General features: G+C 33.9%; 1 protein-coding gene across 1 annotated transcript; it reads right to left on the reverse strand.

The window, feature by feature from the left end:
• Positions 1 to 441: 441 nt before the first annotated feature.
• Positions 442 to 22,992, reverse strand: LOC134256416 (tripartite motif-containing protein 2-like). The gene is given in 3 exon segments (XM_062739063.1): positions 442 to 1,919; positions 18,999 to 20,618; positions 22,955 to 22,992. Coding segments are annotated over 2 exon segments (2,871 nt in total). The 5' UTR covers positions 20,593 to 20,618; positions 22,955 to 22,992; the 3' UTR covers positions 442 to 642.

A 22,992-nucleotide genomic window follows, 5' to 3' on the forward strand; every position in this document is an offset into this window, starting at 1 on the left:
AGTCACAACATGGAATCCAAGTTTTACATAGAAATATGGAGAAAAAATCTTTAGAAATATTTTTTTCAAGAATGGCATGAAGCCATGATTAGTCATATGCATATGGAAGCATTCTCAGATAGTGTAGATTCAAATTTGTTCAAGTCATGACCCCGGGGTAGGTGGGGTCACAATGTAAGTTTTCAATTGTAAAGGGCAATAAAGCCACAGGTAGACAAAGAAATATGCAAGCATCCTTAGTTAGTGTAGATTTAAGTTTGTTTACATCATACCCTCTCCTCTTTAAGGATTGGTTGAGACCACTTTTGGGTTTAAACTTTTCAATAATGCTTTTCTCCAAGCTACAGTGCTCAGGTTAACGATGTGGCCCATGGACCTCTTGTTTATAATGTGTTTCGCGAACTATAAAGAGTAAACTAACCCAACCCAGATTATACTCGATGATTTGGCCAAGAATTATAGTCATTATTTTAATACATTTGATAGTAACTTTTTTCTCTAAAATCAACAGACATTCAAAACATTTTATAAGGTGGATGTACTACTTATAATTGGAATTTATATGTCCTAAGTCAGACGAATTTTAACTCACAGTGCATAACTTAATCTTATTCACGGTCATTTCTTGAAATAATGCAGTGTTTACATGTATTTGATTTTTTTCACTTTACCACTGAAATACTCAGACACAAAGAGGTTGTCTCTGGTGTCAACACATAAACCAAGTGGAAGCCGTAGATCACATTTATCAATGTAACGGAGGAACTGTCCGTCCTGGTCTATGATGTGGATACAGTGGTTATAATAGTCTGCTGTCAGAATCTGACTATGGCTGTCTGTTGTGATGCTGAATGGGTAAAATGATCTCTTGGTAGTACAGGGATGACCATTGTATCTGAATCGAAGATTTCCTGCCTGATTAACCACCACTACAGCACGGGCTTTATAGTAAGCCACACAGATATCCAGGTTCCTGTTCTCACTAATGTATTTAAGGTAATTAGATGAATACAGAGGTTTACCTTCACTGTCATACTGAATGGTTTGTTTTTCTATAGAGCCCGAGTAACCGACAACTTTTGATTGTTTATTATCATCACTGACCATGGTTACCAGAAATTCACCAGAGGAAGTACTACAGACATAGCGAGGTATCCACCCCCGTAGTGTGATCACTTCATGTATCTGTTTATTCTTCACAATATTTACAGTTCTTGTATCAGGGTCAGTATAAACTAGATCTCCACTCCTTGTCACTGCTATGTCACATGGTATGTTCCCTGACTTGGTTTTGACTGACTTCAGTCGTTTACCCTTGAGGTTGTAGAGTTTCATGATTTTGTCATTTCCAATTGTCCAGATTTCTTTATCACTGAGACAGATAACACTGTATAGTCTGAAATGCCCAGTGTCTATGGTGGCGATAAGCTCTGGTTCATCAATCAGTGGTTTGATTGTGTAAAAGCTTTCTTCTGTTGTAATGGATAATGCTGACAGAGAACCAAGCATGTGATGGAACTGTTCTGTGTTGATCTGATGAGGAGAAAAATTTGGTAATGATACGTTGAGGTCTGGTGGTAGACATCTGAATTCCGCATTCCTTGATTTGTATTCAGAGTCTAAGGAAATATCATTTGAGCCCAGTATTTTTTTCAGATCAAGTATGCACTGATTCACTTCTGCAGCAATGTGTTTGATTTCGTTTTCCTTTTTATTTAGGGAAGCCAGGCTGATAGATTTCATGTCATCAATTTCAGATTTCAATGTGTTGACAATTATGTTAATTTCTCTGTGCCAGTCTTCTCCTTGTTTAGTGACGGCTGTTATTAATTGACTGTAGTGTGTTTCCAAGATTTCCTTCTTCGTTTTTATGCCTGATGCAATTTTTTCATATTTTGGGAAAATTCTAATCTCAAGTTCTTTTAATTCTTTTTCCATGACTTTTGTTTTGGCACTGATTTTTTGTAAAACATCTAATAAATGATGTTTTTTATGTTTACCTGTGGAGGTACAGGTAGAACAGACAGGAATGTCACATTGCTCACAGTAAAGTTCACAGTGGTTCTGGGTATGGTTTGGACATTTTGGATAGTTATAAGTAGCAGATTTTCTGTGCTTGTATGGTACAACCTTATGTCTTTTAGATGAATCAGAGAGATGCTCCCCTACACAGGCCTTACACATGTTAATCTGACAAAGTTCACAATGACTTTGTAGTACAGCTTTTTGACACAGGTCACAGAGGAGGAGTACTTGAGCTCTGTCCAGAGGGTCCATTACTGATGCTTGGTTACCTGACCAGGTGACACTGTAATAAACATAGAGGAGTAACAAAGACAGTATAATACAGTGGCAATTATAATAACACTTACTATAATGATTAACTGATACAAACAATTCCTTGAAATAATAGTTTTTACAATTGAATGATGGGAAGAGATTGTGACTAAAAAATTTTGGTTGAAATTAAGATAATTATTTATTGAGAAAATGTAATTTTCAGACACATCAATGTCCTAATTCAATGTCCTGAATTCTTTTTCTTATATTAAAGTCTCAGACAAGCTATCCATGATGTTTTACGTTCTTGAACAGAACAATAACTCACTCATTCACATAACTGAAAATACAATTTGTACTTTAGTACTTAATAACAAGGTAAAAACAGCTTTATTTTTCATGTCTTACCCTTACCTTAAATCTTACATGGCTCCTGCAAGATGACATTACTTCCTAGTTTAGGAACATGTATCTGTCTTGATTTTTATTCTTTGTCAAATGATTTAAATACCCGTACCTGTTTATAGTTAATTTTTATACATGAATAAAGATGTCTGTTAAAATATGGCACAGATCAGATTTCAGTTATGAAGGTGTGTGTGTGGCATTAAGCCAATTGAATTTCTTTTTCATAACCCATAATTATTTTTTTTTTTATTATAATAAATGGATTGAAATTTATTATAATAATAAAAGAAACATTCCTTAGGATAGCAAGGATCATGATAAAAGTTTTAAATAATTGTCAATGAATAGTTTCAGATGGGGAAGGAATAAACTACATGAACAGTGTCTTTTCCAGTTAGTGATTTTAAATTGTTGAATTAATTTTCCATGATTATTAAATGGCAAATGTAATATTGCAATAATAGTGAATTTCAGGTTCCCTGGGTTAGGGGTTCTGGAGCTAGGGCGGTCTTTGATAATTATTAGCCATTCTCTGTAAGCATTTAAACTCTTATATAGGGAGTGTGGCACACATCTTGGATTTTTATGAAACTTGACATATATTCCTATATTGATGTATGTGACTAAAATTCATTATAAAATGGCAGTTTTAGATAGATATTTAAGGAAACTAAACAACATTTTTTTCTGTGTCATGACTAATACGTACTTGTGTTTTTAACAACAAATGAAGAAACAAAATAAGAGTTCTGGTCAACAATAACTAGCATTATATGAATGTGTGCCTATATGGACAAAGGTCAAAGCTCAGGGTCACAATGGTATATAAAGAACTACGCACTCTCAATTCCCACCTAAATTTTGCGACCATTTTATTCAATATTAGTGGCAATTTAGCCATAACATCTTTGTTTAATACAAAAAAGAGTTCAATGGTAATTGATTCATTATCTTAATACCTGTGCTAAATAGTACATTATCCCTTATTCCAACTCTTGAAATAAGGGGGGGGGGGGAGGAGTCGAAGATACTTTCAATTGAAATCGGATTTTCAAGCATCACCATATTTTGAAAAAATCTTGGATATAATCGAATGTTCCGTATATTTTTTCTCATGTTTTACGCAAATAAGTAAAACATATTACATATATATTGTAACGTGTGCCGAATACACAAATCTATTAATAGCTCGCTGTGACACACTTACAAGAACACACCAGCCAAAACGAATTAAAACTTTAACAAATTTTAATGATAAAAACAAATAATAATATTAAACAAACAAACAGTTACAGTTACACACAAATTGACAAAATAAACAAATTCAGACAACGTTTACTCAGCTGTTCATTTCACGAGTGTCCTCCAGTCCACAACGAATTACACCACTCCGAGAACATCAAACACTATGGACGGCGATTCCTAAATATGTACTTTCACGGTAATATAAACATCATGGGCCGAATAACAAAGTACGTCCAGTACCGTCCACCATTCTATCGTCCCGAATCTGCTGAATCTGCGTCCTGGCAGACGATCGCGTGCGCGCGTGCAACTGTTCCTCTTTGTTCCTGTAGTGGCGACACCCGAGAACTTCCGAATGGTACGGCAAAAATGACTAGTGACGCAATGTCTATTTATAATTTTAGAGTATCGTAACACCCCCCCCCCCTTAAAGAAAAGTTTGAGTATAATGAAAACTTTTACAATTACAATGAAACAATATAATTTTACAAAATTTACGTACATTTCAAGACATTAACATTCTAATCAACTCTCTGGACAATGCATCTGCAATCAAATTCTCTTTTCCTTTCATATGCTTTATGACAATATTTTTCTTGTAATTCCAAACTCCATCTCATTAACCTCTGATTTTTGTTTTTCATTTTGTGAACAAATGTGAGTGGATTGTGGTCAGTAAAAACAACAACTGGGTGAACAGATGAATTCACATACACATCAACATGTTGCAATGCTAATAACATAGACAAACACTCTTTTTCTACAGTGGAATAATTTCTCTGAAATTTTGAAAATTTTCTGGAAAAATACGCAACAGGATGACAAACATAATTTTCATCTTCTTGTAACAAAACTGCCCCAAAACCCACATCACTAGCATCAATTTGCAACAAAAATTCTTTATCAAGATCTGGTGATGAAAGAACTGGAGAGACCATGAGAATTGTTTTGATTTGCTGGTAAGCCTGCTGGCATGATTCATTCCAATATCATTTGCTATTCTTCTTCAAGAGACAGGTAAATGGGTTAGCAATGGTCGAAAAGTTGGGCAAAATTTTATAAAGTACCCCGCCATTCCCAAGAATCTCATCAGTTATTTCTTACATTAAGGTGCAGGAAAATTTACAATTGCCTCAACTTAAGCAAAAACTGGTCTTACATGGCCGTTACCAACAACGACAAATGACAACAAATGACCCGACATGGGTGTATCATAGGCAAGCCCTATGACTGTTCTCCGATATACTCTAGGCACTACAATTTGATAGTGGATTTGCCACTCATCCTCTACTGAAGCATCAGGGGGACGCTATTTTCTCATTAGCACACCCTGATTCTTATAATAACAAACAGGGACCTTCTCTGCCTCCTCTTGAGACAAAGCCTGTTCAATGAGACCTTGCAATTCAACACCCGACTCTTGTTCGGATATCAACTAATCTCTAGTAAGAGGTGTGTTGTCTGACATTTCCTGTGAAGCAAATACATCACCTTTAAACTGCTGATCCTCTGAAGGAATGTGACTTTCTGAATCTAACATAGCTGACAAAAATGTCTCATCAAGATCTACAGACAAGTCCTTCCCTGTATCTAACTTCTGACTTACCGTCTGTTCAGCATGTTCTAGTTTCTCAGCCATAGCCCTTGTAATAGCACATGAAGGAAATAACTTTTATTCTCCTCCTCTACCTCTCCTATAAGATTAGGCTTCTCACAAATTATTGGGTCAGGTACCACCCTACCCCCAGCTAAATCATTTCCTAACAGGAGAGAAACTCCCTTAACAGGTAAAGTAGGTCTAACACCTACGACCACAGACCGAGAGACTAAATCTGACTTCAAGTCTATAACATGAAGAGGAACTTTAACAAGTCCTAATTCTACACCCTGTATCAACACTTCAGAACCAGTATGTGTCTTCTCAGACAGTGGCAACACGCCCTCCAGTAACAAAGACTGAGAAGCACCGGTATCCCTTAAAATTCTTATAGTCGGTACCCACCGACACTAAACCATTAAATACAAAAGGCTTAAATTCCTCTCTAAGAACATCAGACTCTGGCTTAACAGCAGTGTTCTCAAACTGACTACAGGAAACCTTACCTTGGACAGATGTAAGAGCAGTGGGACTAGGCTTACCATCATTACTTACAGGTTTTTTCCTCTGTAATGCCCAACATTCAGACTAAATGTGACCCTTCTTTTTACAATAATTACAAATGGGTACCTGCTTTAAGGTTTCATTATTCTTGTCCTTACCTTTGATCTCAAAGTAAGCTACCTTAGGTTGAGTTACCTGTGAAGTGTCTGGTCCCCCTCGAGAACTGTCATATGTGGTCATCTTCTGGTGACTAGTACTGAGTTTCACAAAAGATACCTTATGTGTTAGTGCATAATCATCAACCGCAGTTGAAGCTTGCTCAAGAGTCTCAACCTTCTGCTCATCTAAATAGGTTCTAATCTCAGGATAAATATACGAGGGTCGTTCAAAAATTACGCGGACTTGTTGCACAGAAAAAATATTTGACGACATAATCGGAAAAAATGTCTTACATAATATAAAAGAATCTTTACTTATATGGTCTTCAAAATTTCATATCAAAATGTTGTGAATTGGTATCAATTTTGACTGATTTTTCAGGACATATCATTAAATCACGGAGCAGCAAAATCTTCGACGTCAAAGGCATTATAAAAAAATATGTGATTGAGTTTTCATTTTCTCAACATTTTCCCAACAGTACCTGTACAGTTTGAGTTACCTTATCTACTCAACATCCAAACAACATTTCTCGTCAAGCTTAAAATCTATTTAACAAGTAAAGAATATTCTTTTTTTTGTTTTAAAACCAAAAACTGCAGGTATTTATGAGATATAGTGTGAAATTGGTGACTCTCAATCACGTTCTTTACAGTCCGGATAAAGTTTTCGTCGATAATCTTCTTCCCATCCTCACGAATAGCCTTTTTACAGAGGTCTAATGGTCTAAAATTTTAATTTGCTTTTTGTAAACAAATGTCACGAATCCTCTGGTTTACTACATGTTTTATTATGCATATTTTGGATCTATGTTGGCGATATCTCGAGCATTACACATAATTTAACAAAATGTAGTGCGCCGTCAATTCAGGAAACATCATTTTCACAGTCGTTTTCAAGGTAATCGCATCAGAGAAAAATCACTATATTTCTGTTAGTACTTCAAATATCACGCCAGAAATCTAAATACATAATAATAGAACAATTTAAAGATACATTTGAGAAAATTGTCGAAAAATATCGCGAATTATAGAAAATAGATGAGTTAAATTTTGGATTCCGCATGCTTTTGCTTCAAATTTTTTGTCGTGCTCCGTACCTCTCCATCAACGATATCAACATACCGATAATTTTAGCAGAATTTTTTTAAAAATACAGATATTTGCCAAAAATTTATTGGAATCTTTAAGATACATATTTCTGTGAAATTTCATAACTATATGACGTCTATAAGAGTAAATAATAGCACAGTTCGCGTAATTTTTGAACGGCCCTCGTATTTTTTGAATTTTTCAATCAAAATGACCTGTTTCAACCTTTCAAAGTTTGATCCAACATTTTTAGAAGTACATCATCTCTCAAATATATTTTGTTTTTCTCTTGTAAACTCAACATGACTCTGTTCATTGAATTTCTTGTAATTTCTAAATTCCTGTCTATAGGCTTCTGGTACAAGTTCATATGCCTTTAAGACATTTTTCTTAATAACATCATAATCTGTACTTTGTGGAAGTGACAATGCACTGCAGACTTCCCTAGCTTTGCCAACAAATGCACTCTGTAATAATAGTGGCCAGAATTCTTTTAGCCATTTCAAATTTTCTGCTTTTTTCTCAAAATGAATGAAATATTTGTCAACATCATTCTCTTGAAAGTTTGGGACAAGTCTTATGTTCTTTGTCACATCAAAGCCAGATTTTGATTTGGCCTTAGCCTCAAGTTCCAGCTCATGTTTTAAGTTTTACGTTTCAAAGTCTAACTTCTTAATTTGCAACTCATGTTCTCGATCATGCGCACTTTTCTACTGTTCATATTCTCTCTTTTCTCTTTCAAATGCCTGCCTTTCTCTGTCTTGTTCAATTTCTAATTTCTTAAACTCTAATTCATATTCAAAATTTCTTTTTAAAATTTCACTAGATTTCACATCTCCAACCAATGACAATGCACTATCATCTAAAATACCTCTCTGAACTAAATACTGAACCACTGCATTTCTAATTTCTATTTTCCGAGCACTGTGCTTAACATTCAAGTGAGACTTTGACACAAATTCAAACAGTTCATCTTTTCTCAGTTTTTCAAGTAATCTTGCATCTGGTGCATTCAAAAATTCCTCTAAGTTAAAAACCATCTTGACTTGTGTGTATAATAAAGAAATAAATTCGCAAATGAAATAAATATAGTGATCAAAATCTCCGAGATATCGTTTTTGAAACTAACCCACAAAAAAGCCAAAAGTTCGATTATCCCGGACGAGCCCCCAATTTGTAACGTGCGCCGAATACACAAATCTATTTATAGCTTGCTGTGACACACTTACAAAAAACACACCAGCCAAAATGAAATGAAACTTTAACAAATTTTAATGATTAACAAATAATTACAAATAGTCAACAAACACAGTTACAAACAAATACACAATACCGACAGAATTCACTCCGCTGTTCATCTGTAAGTCCTCTAACATGATTAAGCGGTAGTCAGCTTCGAGGACATCTTACGTTACACAGGGTGAGGTAATATATATGCACTTCAACGGTTATAGTCCAGGCCGAATTACGAAGCACGTCTAGTACCGTCCACCATTCTAACGTCCCGAATCTGCCGAATCTGCCTCCTGGCAGACGATCGCGTGCGCGCGTGCAACTGTTCCTCGTAGTTCCTGTAGTGGCGACATCCGAGAACTTCCGAATAGGACCAAGTGGCGTCACACAATAAAAATAACAACTATAATGACGCAATATATATCATTAATTTTAGAGTATCGTAACATAGATTCTAATGTTCCTCCGTAAGAAAGATATGGACCGGACATGTTTGCACAGACAGACAGACAGCAGACAGCTAGACGGACGGACGGACAGACGGACAGATGGACTGACGGACAAGGTGATTCCTATATACCCCCCAAACTTCGTTTGCGAGAGCATAAACACAAATCAACTTAGTATTTAAAAGCTTACAGTACCGACCAGACCCAACCTGACACCCAAGCAGTCCCAGAAAGCAGTCCCCGGGACTGCTTTGGGACCGCTCTGGGACTGCTGTGGGACTGCTGTGGGACCGCTGTGGGACTGCTCTGGGACTGCTATGGGACTGCTCTGGGACTGCTCTAAAAAGCAGACCCAGCAGTCCCAGCAGTCCCAGCTGTCCCTGGGGCTGCTCTCTGGGACTGCTTTGTTCACTCATGTGTGAAAAAAGGTTCTGAGTGACATGATAGCTCCACCCCCTTGTGTATTCTGAATTTGCAGGCCCCCTGTTGTTTTGTTTACTTGTAGCAGAGATGAGTTTAATCTGTTTAAAAAGCAAGGATTTCTTACAATCTTTAAATAAGTAGTGATTATTATAGTTAATTAATATTTACCTAGACTTTATATTTACGCAAATGTAGTTAAGAATAAATTTTTAAAAAAATAAAGTGGTAAAATAAGGAAGTTAGGAGAAGAATAATTTTTTTCCCCTAAATATAAGATATAAGATAAGGTTTAGGAGAAAAAATATCAACATGTAGGCCTTTTTATTACGGGGGTATTTAATGTAAAATTAAATACTAAAAATGTGCATTGATACTATCTAAAAATAATTATTACACTTAAATATAAGATTTTTAATTGAAAAAGGAACATGTTTTAAACCCTCAAATAGAAAACCCCACACTTTATTAAATGACCATAAAATAAAATCAATAAATTAATGCTACCATTCTTCCGTAACAGAAACAATGTGAATAATCACTGGGGAAATTATGAATTACCGGTAGTTTTTGATTTATAAACAAGTTATTAAAAGAGTACATTAATTTTAAAAATAAACAGATGAAAATACCGGGAATTGTGATTTATTTCTTTTTTGTTTTGCTTCTGTTTACCTGGCCGATTAATGTGTATAAAAATGGTATCAACACTCGCGGTTTCAATCGCCTTTGGGCAGAAAATCAATTCATGTTATTTGTGTATACATATCAGCGTTTCACATCATTGAACATGCTGGTCAACAATGACCCTAATTTCAATGTATGTAAAGCAAAAAATAAAATTGATAAATTGAAATTTGTATGAATTTCTTTCAGGATTAATTAATTTTAAAAACAATCTGAGGGTTCCATTCTGGTGATTTACAGATAAACACTCTAACATTTACAAGTAATAAAGCACTTAAAACTTAAAGCACAGTATTATAGAGATAGAGAAATTTAAAATTATTAGATTGACATGTCAGTAAAAATAATCATGACTGAAAAATAATACTTGGCAAAATTAACAAAAATTTTTTGAAAAGCTCCAATACTTAAGAAAATTTATTAGAGTATCCCGATAGTATGGAAATTGGCCATATAACGATAAGATCTATTTAAAGCTTATTCTGGTGGAAAATAAATAATTCACGTTTAATTTTCTGTAGAAAAAATAAATAAGGGAAACAGTATCAATCACAGAAAATAAAGAAATGGAATTATTCATATACCAGGTAATTGTGATTAATTGTAGTATATAAATAATACATTTTAATTCTAATTAATTTTAATTTGGGACTGCTCTGGTGTAATATTCATGTTCAGTTTAATTTTATACATGTAGGTGTGAAAGCCTTCTTCCTTTAATAAATATTATTCCAAATTGGTTCTCTGCTCGTACTGTTAATAAATGACCTTCGCATACATGTAAGGATTCCTGGCATACTACCCAGAATCAACTTCAACTGCCTTTTATAATCCCATTGTTTATTGGAAATCTCATTTCTGAGTTAGCTCCGCCCATTAAATTAATAAACCCCGCCCTCTGGGACTGCTGGGACTGCTTTCTGGGACTGCTGGGACTGCTCTCTGGGACCGCTGGGACTGCTCTCTGGGACCGCTGGGACTGCTGGGACCGCTCTGGGACTGCTGTGGGACTGCTCAGGGACTGCTGTGGGACTGCTTTAGCAGTCCCAGAAAGCAGTCCCCGGGACTGCTCTGGGACTGCTTTGTGAACGGTTGGGTCTGGTCGGTACTGTACTTATTGGGGGAGGGGATTTGAATTTTCTATAACTTGAGAATATCATTCTATCAATACAGCATACATGTATAATTTTGCCATACTTGAAAAGAAGTTTCTAAAGGGTTTGTTTCAACACATAACTTGATCTCCCATTGTGACCCCTCGCTAACACCCCACCCCCGGGGCATTTTTGAATAAATTTAAATTTTCACTACTTGCAGATCATGTCAATTTGACTAAACAATTTTTTTCTGTTCTGGAGATTTTTACCCTCTGTATTCTTATGCAAATCTGTGATCCCTCATTGTGGCCACACCCTACCCCCGGGGGTCATGATTTGAACAAACTTGAATCTACACTACCTGAGGATGCTTCCACATCACGTTATGAGTTTCATAAATCCTGTCCCAAAGGTTCTGGATAAGATTTTTAAAAGGTTTTTACTATGCATTCCTATGTAAAACTTGGATCATTCATCGAGGCCCATCCCTACCCCAGGGGTCATGATTTGAACAAATTTGATCTACACTACTTGACGATGCTTCCACGTGAGTTTCGTCTTTCCTGGCCCAGTGGTTCTTAAGATTAAAGAAGATTTTTAAAACATTATTTTTCACTATATTTTCTGCTCACCCCGAGAAAAATGATTTTTTACAGAAATTAATTGATTTGGTAGCGAAATAAAGATACCTCGGGTAGGTAAATAAAGCTAAGTAGGTAAATCAAGCTACGTAGCTAAATGAAGTGATTGTACCAGACCTGTTCTTATTATCTCTCCTTTAAAGAGGGTGTGGCCCTTCATTTGAAAAAAATAAATCTCCTTTACCCTAGCATACTTTGTGGCAATTTTGGTTGAAATAGGGAAAGTGGTTCTTGAAAAGAAGTTTAAAACGTGAGAAGTTTACAGACGAACAGACAGACGCCGAACAAAATGTGATCAGAAAAGCTCACTTGAGCCTTCGGATCAGGTGAGCTAAAAAGCTACTAGTATTTAAAACTATATACTTCCATATATATTGCTATACAGTGAGACTGGCAAACAGACATTGTGATTCCAGTAAAAAAATTTTAAGAGTGCCACATTAAATGGTTTTAAATATTTGATATGTGTTTAGAATAAATGCACTTTACCTGGAGATCGCTTAAGATGATGAAATATATTCACTTTCTTGTGATTAATCTGATTATCTTGTTCATGTCAGCAAGACTTTATACTGAGAAAACCTACAAAAATAAAAAATTAAATTAATTAAAAGTTATTTTTTGAATTGTAATATCTTCAACATATTCATAAATAGAAACCAAATTCTCGGTGCAATGCTGCACACTGGTCTGATTTAAAGCAAAATTTAGTACAGTGAAAGCAACTTGGCTTTAATTTTGTCTCTTTAGCATAAACTGTAGATCAAGTTATATGAATATATTTTATTTTATAAATAACCTTTATTCCTGGTTATCCTGAAAAACATAAACTCAAGGAGGTGCCAAGGAATGGTATATAGAGACTGTATTCTGCTCTTTTCTCCAAGTCTTGCATGCAAGTATCTTTTCTGCATTATGCAGTAGAAGAAGAAAATAGTAGTATGATTAATTCTCTGCTAAAATCTTAATTTCATAATGCTCATAAAATGTTTCTGTACAAAACATTGACAAGAGTCAAGTAGTTACAAGTACTGGTATTAAAAAAATCAGTTGGGGTGTGTGAATGTAAATTTCACTGTCATTACATTTAACGTGGGGATTGTTTACATTTTGGTCCACTTTTAATACCCGTTTTGTGTTCCATTGGCATTATATCAAATCAATTTTTCTCGTCAATAATGAAATCAATTAAAATGAACTGTTAGAATCTGGGAAAACATCGGTCACATTCATGATTGCGTGTTTTACGTCAGCTTCAAGATTGTTAACCTGTACATGGTTTCTACTTTCACTTTCGAATTTTCTACGTGTCATACCTAGGCTTTAGTGTTCAAACAAATTCAACCAACAATTAATAGACCTAAAAAATAATGCTGATATACAAATATCCAACATAGCAGAGATCTGGCATATCATCACAGCCTACGACACAGTAGCCTGCAAGGACTGTTGAGTAATTATGCGTTAATTGTTGCTGTACAGAAAGCTCAAACATTTAGCGGCCTGAGAAATTATGAAACTCTTAAAAACGTAATGTTACAAACACTACAAAAACACTTACTTTTAACAGAGACTTTATAAATCCGTCTTACTCTGTGTTTTTCAACTTCTGTTACAGCTGATGACGTCAAACATGACGTACAGTTTCGTCCGATAAAAAACAAAACCGATCCTGAGAAAAGCCACGGACCATTTTTAGCCGAAAAAATCCAAATGCAAATTGACATTTTGAAAGATAGACATGGAGCTTATAAATTCAGTCTAGATAAATTATTTTTTTTTAGAATGTATGAAAAAAAAACATTTAGAAATTGGACGAGGTGAAGAGACAGTTAAACCCCCCCCCCCTCCCCCAGTCCACACGTGTACACACCCTTACACACAAACAGACACTTGTGTCGGAAATAAATTGTGTCGGAAATAATTTTTTAACCCATGGTATAATAATAACACAATTGCTATTTTTATAAGTGCCTCCCCCCCCCCCGGTTTTGAATATCCACACATGAACATCTTATTAATTAAATGTCACTAAAAATAATTGGGTACTATTGTTTTAAGTTAGGTCTAAAATAATTAATATGCACGTTTATTTATTGTTGAAATATTTACATTAATCTCATGTTATTCTTATAAACATGAAATTAACATTAAAGAATTAACGTTAAATTCACATTAACATTAAATCAACATTAACTAATTAACGTTTAATTAATGTTAATATTTTGGTTCTAGTTTTATTTAAGAAATAAGGTATCATTTTTAAACATCTATCGGGATATAAATACGGGTTGGTCACGAGATTAAATCCCATAAAGCCCGAAGGGCTTTATGATGAATTTAATAGCCCGATAGATGTTTTAAAATGATACCTTATTACTTATATTTACATTTGTGAGTTATCCATACTTTATATTTGCCTAATTGTGACTTTTAGCGTGTGAAATGCATTATTTTTTAAACTCAACGGCAAGTATGTAATCCACTGAACGCGCGTCGACCCTTTATGACATCACTGAGAAATTACGTCAAACGATTATCCATACGCATATCTATGACCTCTTGACCCCGTACCTGTATTTATACAGTTATAGATACGCATTCCTTTCAGTAGTGTTATATAAAGGAAAACATTTGCAAATGTAAATATAAGACAGATCACACACCCACTTAAAATTTTAATGTTAAATTAACGTTAAAAAATTAACATAAGATTAATGTAAAGTTAAATTAACATACAAAATTAACGTTAATTTAATTTTAACCATTATAACATTAATTTAACACGAATGCAACATTAAACTATTATCAAGCTAACGTTAATTTAATGTTAATTGAGATTAACAATAAATTTACGTTAGGCACAATTGGCTGTGTATGTCAGATTGCTCACAATAGAGGTCAGAGTTCTTGGAATGATTTGGGCATTTTTGTCAGGTAGTCAGGAATTGAGGTTCCTCCTTCATATGGTACGACTCTTTGGTTTTTGGTTGAATCAGAGAGACGATCTCCTATACAGGACTTACACAGTCAGGTTGACATGGGAAAACTCGTAATGACTTTTTACCACATGTTTCTCGCAAAAGGCACACCTAAGGATGTCTTGAGCAGTATACCGGGGGTCCATTGTGATGTTTTGTCATGTGCCGTAGTTGACACTGCAGTAAAAAGGAGAAGAGAGACATAATGATTTTAATACCGCTGATTAAAGTTCATAATATTAACTTTATGATGCGTGACAGGTACTGATACAAACAATTCATGAAAAATAAGTCATTTACAATTGAACAAAGGAAATCAATAATATTAATTAAAAAAGACTATTTCCTCAAATTTGATAATAATTATATTGCGGAAATATAAATTATCAGATACATATATGACCTAATTCAAAGTAATTTCCTTTGAACAATTTAAATAAATGAAATCTGATGTTCTTTTTAAAAACAATAATAAGCTAATCTGCATAATTAGTAACAACACAGTACTTAATGACAAGAAAGAACGGTTTTAATGTAATATGCCCCATCTGTAATTTTAACATCATCGCCGCTCCGTGATCGGGAGGTCGTGAGTTCGTATCTCGGCCGCGACTGACCTAAGTCGATAAAAAATGGGAAGCAACTGTTCCTTCGCCATGCCCTCGGCACATGGAAGTGAAAGTTGTGGGTCCTTCGGATGAGACCTTAAAAACCGAGGCCCCGTGTCAGCGGCAGGCGTTGGCACGATAAAGATCTCTCACTGCTCAATGGCCCTAAGTGCCGCGTAAAGGTCAAACTTTGAAGCCCTTCACCGACATACGGTGACGAATGCATATGAGTGAAAAATTCTCGAGAGGGACATTAAACAATATACGATCAATCAATCAATCAACATCGTCGCTCCTGGACGACAATTTTACTCTCTAGTTTATATATGACATAAAAAGATAACCAACAGTTATCATACCAAGAGACCAACTGCGTGTTTACACCAGTTTTTAGTCATTTGATTTCATACATGTACTTTTTTATTATTAGAATCATAATCTCTCTCAAATTGTGTGGCAGCTCAGATTTCAGGATTTGAAATTGTGTGTGTGGCACATTTTCAATAAAACATTTTTTTAATTTGATCATGTTTATAGATTGTGTTTTTTGTTAAAATTCATAAATGTGGCCTTTAATATACCTAGCTCGTATCCATTTAAACTGAAAACAGGGAAAATATTTCATATTCTGCAGAATTATTACAGTCGGTAATTATGTGAAGTGTCGGAAAATCAAAATAATGTCAATAGTATGGATATACGAGGGTTGATCCAAAAGTAATGTCACAACCTTGATAAAATTGCTATAAATCGACGTAAAGCAACAAAATTATACATGATAAAAGCTTTATTTATTTCAAATTGGACCTGAAAAATTCAAAGAAATATGATGTATACTTTCCAAAATATCGGATTTGAAACAATGTGCGCTGATGGTAGTCGCCGCACCTAAATATTATAACGTCATATGACGGATACACACCGTCATATTTTTAAGCATTTCCCCTTCATTTCATTAAAGAAATATTTGTGATTCGCAAACACGCTCACCAGTTCCACTTTTTAAAGAGTTCTTGGTACAATTATACACTCACTCGTTTCATAATTAAGCCCTCTGTCAAATATTTTGAACAGTTGGAAAGACACTTAGAACTTAGAAATTCATATGTGCATGTTACTCTATACATGTGTCTTTTTTGACGTCAGACACCATTGAACGTTTCCGACCGATCTCCAATCTTTCGGTCTTTTTATCCTCTGCAGATCATTCAGTGACCAATCACCCGCCCAAAATTGCTGAAACCATCTATTAAGATGTCTCTTATTTAGATTCTTTATTCTGTACGTCTGATTAATTAACGTTACTGTCACTTATGATGATTCCCATATTTTGAAGCAATGCATTACAACTCGTCGAGCCATTTTTTTCCCATTTCGACAAACCCTTTGTTCAATTCAACAGAGTAAAACAGCGTTGTTTATTATTACCAATGCCGTCATTTAATTTTCAATTAAAGACTAGAAAATGGCGAGAAGTGTGTCTTTTTAAAAAAAAACTTAGATTAGATGCTTTTTTAGAATCTTTTCAATGCGTTTGTCTTTTTCATTCTAAAAAAAATACACTTTAAGACGCGACGTTTAGTTGTGACGCGGCGACATCCCCTTTACTCTATGTTTTAAACATTTATAAAATAAATTCAAATAAACATTATTAAATTAAAATTTCAATGTTAATTAGATTAATATTTATGCATCTTTTGATATATTATATTTGATAATATGACGCCAAATATTTAAGATATAGACACTGTGACATTACTTTCGGATCAACCCTCGTATCTCTATTTATAACTCTTTGTGGTATTTTTTTGGTGATGGTTCCAATGGTGAATTGTCGTAACCATCATTCAAAAATTGGAAGTTTACAAACGCAAGACTACACATAAAGCGGTTTTTATTTTGGTGTTTTTTTTATAAATCACCAAAAAAGGCCAAAATTATATCTTTGCCAAAATAACCGGCTATACGGTAGTTTACACATATTAATTTTATTTCGTTTCAGCTCCAATTAGTAGTAATATGGCTATAGATACTATAAAGTGAAAATTAGTAAATTACTCAATTTTGACGTCGCTCCATGACCCTATTTTTACTGTTCTAAATCTTTGTTAATTTTTATAAATATGAAGATATATTCCAAATTTTTAAACTAAATTTATTTGAATTTGTTGTTAAAATACGTGTACAGAATTTGGAAATATTATGACGTTAAATTAAAAAAAAATAAGAAGAAAACTCTACGAACCTTTCTAATGACCCTTGTACAATAACCTTTCCTCAAATGATATTCATTGATCCAACTTTGGCTTAACTTTCATATTTTTTTCCAAACTTGCTGCTTTTAATTTGTAGTCATTTCTTTTTAAATCAGGGGGTCTTTTACTTCCTAAATTGGAGTCTCATCGCAGTATAGGGAAACATGGACACTTGTAGTTGACATGGACTTCAACACTTAATTTTTAAATTTACGATGTGATTCTGCATGTAAATTAAACAATAATGCAAACTTAATCCTTTCCACATATAACCTTTATTGGATTTACAGGGTTAAAAATCAATGGTCAATTAAAGGGCGCGCCTGATTTGTCTAGACCCTACTACACCCGATGTAGACGATTTACACCTTAAAATCAAGTGAAATAGGGTGTATTGTAGCAAATTCAACATGGACGTCAAAATTTCAACCAAATGAGCGGATCCTATTTGCAAAAGATATTTTAAATAAAATCTGTGTTGCAATTTTATGAACATTTTTAAACCCATTTAAAAACAAAACATTGTATGAAAAGACAAAGAATTTTTATACGATATTTTCATAGATACCAATGATTACCCCTTAAACTATGTATCTAAACATGGTCAAAATAATTAGAACCTTTATCATCCAAGTTTACTTTTATTTTACAAATTATGAACTTTTTTATTTTCCACAAAATGTAAAAAACACGGTCCACTAAATTGCTAAAAACAAATTCATCACAACCAACCTATCGAATACTTGACAGTAAAGTCAAATACAGAAAAAAATAATTTCTGTTGTTTTGGCATCTTGGCATTTATCAGCAATATTGAATTCTCGGTGCAATTCCCTACGCATGCCATGTACAGGGTGTAGATGGTGTACACCTTAAGTGTGCACTTTTCTCTTGATTATGGTAAAGTATACACTGGGTGTAAGGTGTAGACAAATACAACGGGCTCAAAATAAAAACGGCAATGAAAATTTGTAATATTTTGTTTTAAATGAATATTTTTTTTCCAAACAATGTTCCATACTTTCAATTTTTAAATCAACACAAAATTCAACATTTAGACAACAGAAAGAGAGTCTATCAACAAAAAGGATATGAGCTATGTGTCAGAATTTAATATCTGTGCTGCGATTCAATGGAACCCGCGAAATAATGAAAATTATGATAGTAACCGTGCTTTGTCTTAAAATCAACAGACATTCGAAACCTTCAAAAAATGTCCGTGTGATTTGATTAGTCCTAAGTCAGACGACTTTTAACTCTCATTGCATAATCAAATCTTATTTACAGTCATTTCTTGACTTAATGCAGTTTTTACATGTATTTGATTTTCTTCACTTTACCACTGATATTCTCAGTCACAAATAGGTTATCACTGGTGTCTACACATAAACCCCATGGACTATCTAGATCACAGTTATTAATGTAATGGAGAAACTTTCCATCCTGATCTAGGATGTGGATACAGTGGTTGTAATAGTCTGCTGTCAGGATGTGACTTTGGCTGTCTGTTGTGATGCCGAGAGGATAAAATGATCCCTTGTTAGAGGAATGACCAGTGTATCTAAATCGAAATTTTCCTGCCTGATTGACCACCACTACTGCTTTGGCCATGTTGTCGGCCACACAGATATCCAAGTTTCTGTTCTCACTGATATATGTAATAGAACCAAATAAATAAAGAGGTTCCCCTTCACTATCAAACTGAATGGTTTGATTCTCAATTGAGCCAGAGTAACGGACAACCTTTGGATGTGTGTCATCATCACTGTTCATGGTAACAAGGAGGTCATCAGAGGAGGTACTACAGACAAAGAAAGGCTTCCACCCATATAGTCTGATCACTTCCTGTGTCTGTTTATTCTTCACTATGTTTACAGTTCTTTTATCAGTATCAGTATAAACTAGATCACCGCTCCTTGTCACCGCTATGTCACGTGGATTAATCTTAGACTTGGTTTTGATTGATGTCAGTAATTTACCCTTGAGGCTGTAGAGTTTCATGATTTTGTCATTTCCATGTGTCCATATTTCCTCATCATTCAGGCAGGTAACACTGTAAAGTTTGTCATATCCAGTGTCTATGCTAGTGATAAGCTCCGGTTCATCAAGAAGTGGTTTGATTGTGTAACCGCATTCTTCGGTTGTAATTGATAATGTTGACAGAGAGCCAAACATTTGATGGAGCTGTTCTGTGTTGATCTGATGAGGAGAGAAAGTTGGTAATGAAACGTTGAGGTCTGGAGGTAAACATCTGAATTCAGCATTTCTGGATTTGTAAGCTGAGGCTAGGGACACTTCATTGGATTCCAGTATTTCCTTCAGATCAAGTATGCACTGTTTCACTTCTGCAGTAATGTGTTTGATTTCGTTTTCCTGTTTATTTAAAACAGCAAAGTGTTGAGTTTTCATCTCATCAATTTCAGATTTTCGATTGTTGACAATGATGTTAATTTCTCTGTGCCAGTCCTCTCCTTGTTTTGTGACAGCTGTTGTCAGTTTCCTGTAGTGTGTTTCCAAGTTGTCTTTTTTGTTTTTCATGTCAGATGCAATTTCTTCATATTTGGGATAAATTTTTGTCTCAAGTTCTTTTAAATCTTTTTTTAAGTCTTTTATTTTGGAGATGATGTTTTGTAAAACATCTGATAAATGATGTCCTCTATGATTGCCTAAGGAAATGCAGGTAGAACAGACAGGATTGTCACATTGGTCACAGTAAAGTTCACAGTTCTTGGAATGCTTTGGACATTTTGGATAGTTAGGAGTCTAGGTTCTATCTTTATATGGTACGACTCTATGTTTTTTGGTTGAATCAGAGAGATGCTCTCCTACACAGGCCTTACACAAGTTGATATGACAAAGCTCACAGTGACTTTGTACAACCTTACTTTCACAGAGGTCACACCTAAGGACGTCTTGAGCAAAATACCGGGGGTCCATTACTAATGTTTCAGCCACTAGTTCTGCTGTAAAAATATAGAATAATGGTTAAATACCACTAATAAAATTTTCATAAAAACAACTGATTTGCTGATACAAAGAATTTTTGAAAAAAGATATTTTATACTGTTACTTAAAAGGACTATGAATTCAATTTGGAATGATCTAACATAGTTACATAATGTTACTTGAGAAAACATAACTTTCAGACACATCAATGACCTAAATAAAAATCCAGGGCTCCAAGGAATATTTGCTTTCAGTCTGTTGCTAAAAGAGATACGTTATATTGTCACTTTAAATAATTGAGAAAATGTAACTTTCAGACACATCAATACCATATATCTAAATCCAATCTCCAAGTCATGGACATTTCTGGTCATAAAACTTTGAAAAAAATTACAGAGCACTTCTGAAAAAATTTCTCATGGAAGTGCATATTGACCGGTCACACCCGCCATGTGCACTTTGTTATGATCAAAACACAGAAAATTGCGTTAAATTCTGTGTATAAATAAATTAAAATTAGCAATTTGAAAAATTTTTCACTCAATTTGCTCAATGTTTAAATCAATATTTTTTACAATGTCAGTGTAGACATAGAACTTAACGCACTTTGTAAAAAATGTGACAGCAAAAAAAAAAAATTTTTGCAATTCACAACTTTTGTCAGTAATTGGAAAGTTTTGTATTTTTAGCTTATCTATCGAAAAAACTGAGATATTACACTCCGTATGCAGGTGATGAAGGTATATTGCTGCATAAGTAAGACGAAGTTTATAGAAAAGTATTAAAGCCCAGCACGTTTATCACTTTGGTTGTTAGATACCATTAACGTCTTTTTCAAGGAAATAAACAAATAGTTCACTGGGAAAAATAAAAAAATAAGCTACATTTTAAACAAAATATGTATTATTTTTTCAATATAAATGGGGGCATTACTTTTTACCGTCACTAGAAACAATTTGCTAGGTTAAAGAATTATTTTTATTTAAAGCAATATGAGCTGCATTTTTAAGAATTTTATTTTGCCGATGAAATGTGTAATTATGATAATTACTTATGTAAATAAAACCTTAATTTTCAATTAGACTAAAGTAATGTTTCAAATTCTTTCGAAAGAGAGACATCTGTACAATCAATTATATATAGCATTATCTATGAAATCAATATTGAACATGACAGAAAAAGAATTTTCATTCAATCATGTTTTGAAAAAAATTGCCCCTTTCATCGCAAATAAGAAAAAATGCGATTTTAAGTATGTTTACAAAACAGTTATATATATACTTTTTAATAATAAAAAATTTCGACATGAAAGTTGCATCATTAAACAATACATCTACACTTATTTTTCAGTACAAAGAAGAACAGAAAGTAATCTTTCATATTAAAAAAAACTTATCAAGACACAAATGAAATTTAAAAGTCAGGATATTTCAGCTGTCCTTGTCATGTTTACTTTCTCATAAAATAAGAAGCCATTACAGGTTCATTATAAATTTATCAAAATACCGTTATTATTTTATATGCAATATTGACAAAAGCTTTGACAAATTTTTTTCAGAAAGTTTACAACTTATGGATCAATATCATGACCTTATATGTAATATATGGTTCTATCAAATGGTCTATATTTTTTCCAAAGTGCGTAAGCTTGGTCCTAAATTTAACTCACTTTAAAAATATTTTTCAAAGTGCGTAATTTTTCAAAGTGCATTGTAACAACATTTCCAGCCCAAATTTTCTCGGTAGCAAAATGCGAGTTAGTTTTTTTTTCTAGTCACAAAATCAAATTTTTGTTGATCATTTTAGACACAACTTGGAGCACTGAAATCCTTTTTCTTATCCATATTACCATGTAAAATTCTTTTTTAAATAGAACAATAATTCACTCATTCACATAATTGAAAATACAAATTATGGTACTAAATAACAAGGTTAAAATAGCTTTGTGTATCATATCTGACCTGTAAATCTAAATTTTGCGAATCATAGTACTTCTTCCTAGTTATCTGCTATGAACTATGTTCTCGTCACGTGACTTAAGTACTTGTACTTTTTATAGTCTCGTATTAATATCTGCTAAAATGTTTCACACTGACAGGTCAAATTTCAGATATGAAGTTGAGTGTTTCCTTTTCATAACCCATATTTTTTAAAATTAAATGTTTTGAAATTTTTTATAGAAACTTCCATAAGATAGCAAAGATCATGACAAGACTTTAAAATGATCAAATTGTTTCAAATGGAAAAGTAAAAAACTACATACACTGTGTACATGTATTTTTCTGTTCAGTGATTGTTGCAAATTAATTTACATACTTGTCAAACGGATCATGTAATATATACCAGTACATACCATGAAATGTTGCAGGACAATTCAGTCACTCTTGCTTT

Source organism: Saccostrea cucullata, unplaced genomic scaffold (genome assembly GCF_032062105.1).
Source record: "Saccostrea cucullata isolate Sc308-1 unplaced genomic scaffold, CSIRO_AGI_Scuc_v1 ctg2005, whole genome shotgun sequence".
Classification (NCBI taxonomy): Eukaryota; Metazoa; Mollusca; class Bivalvia; order Ostreida; family Ostreidae; genus Saccostrea; species Saccostrea cuccullata.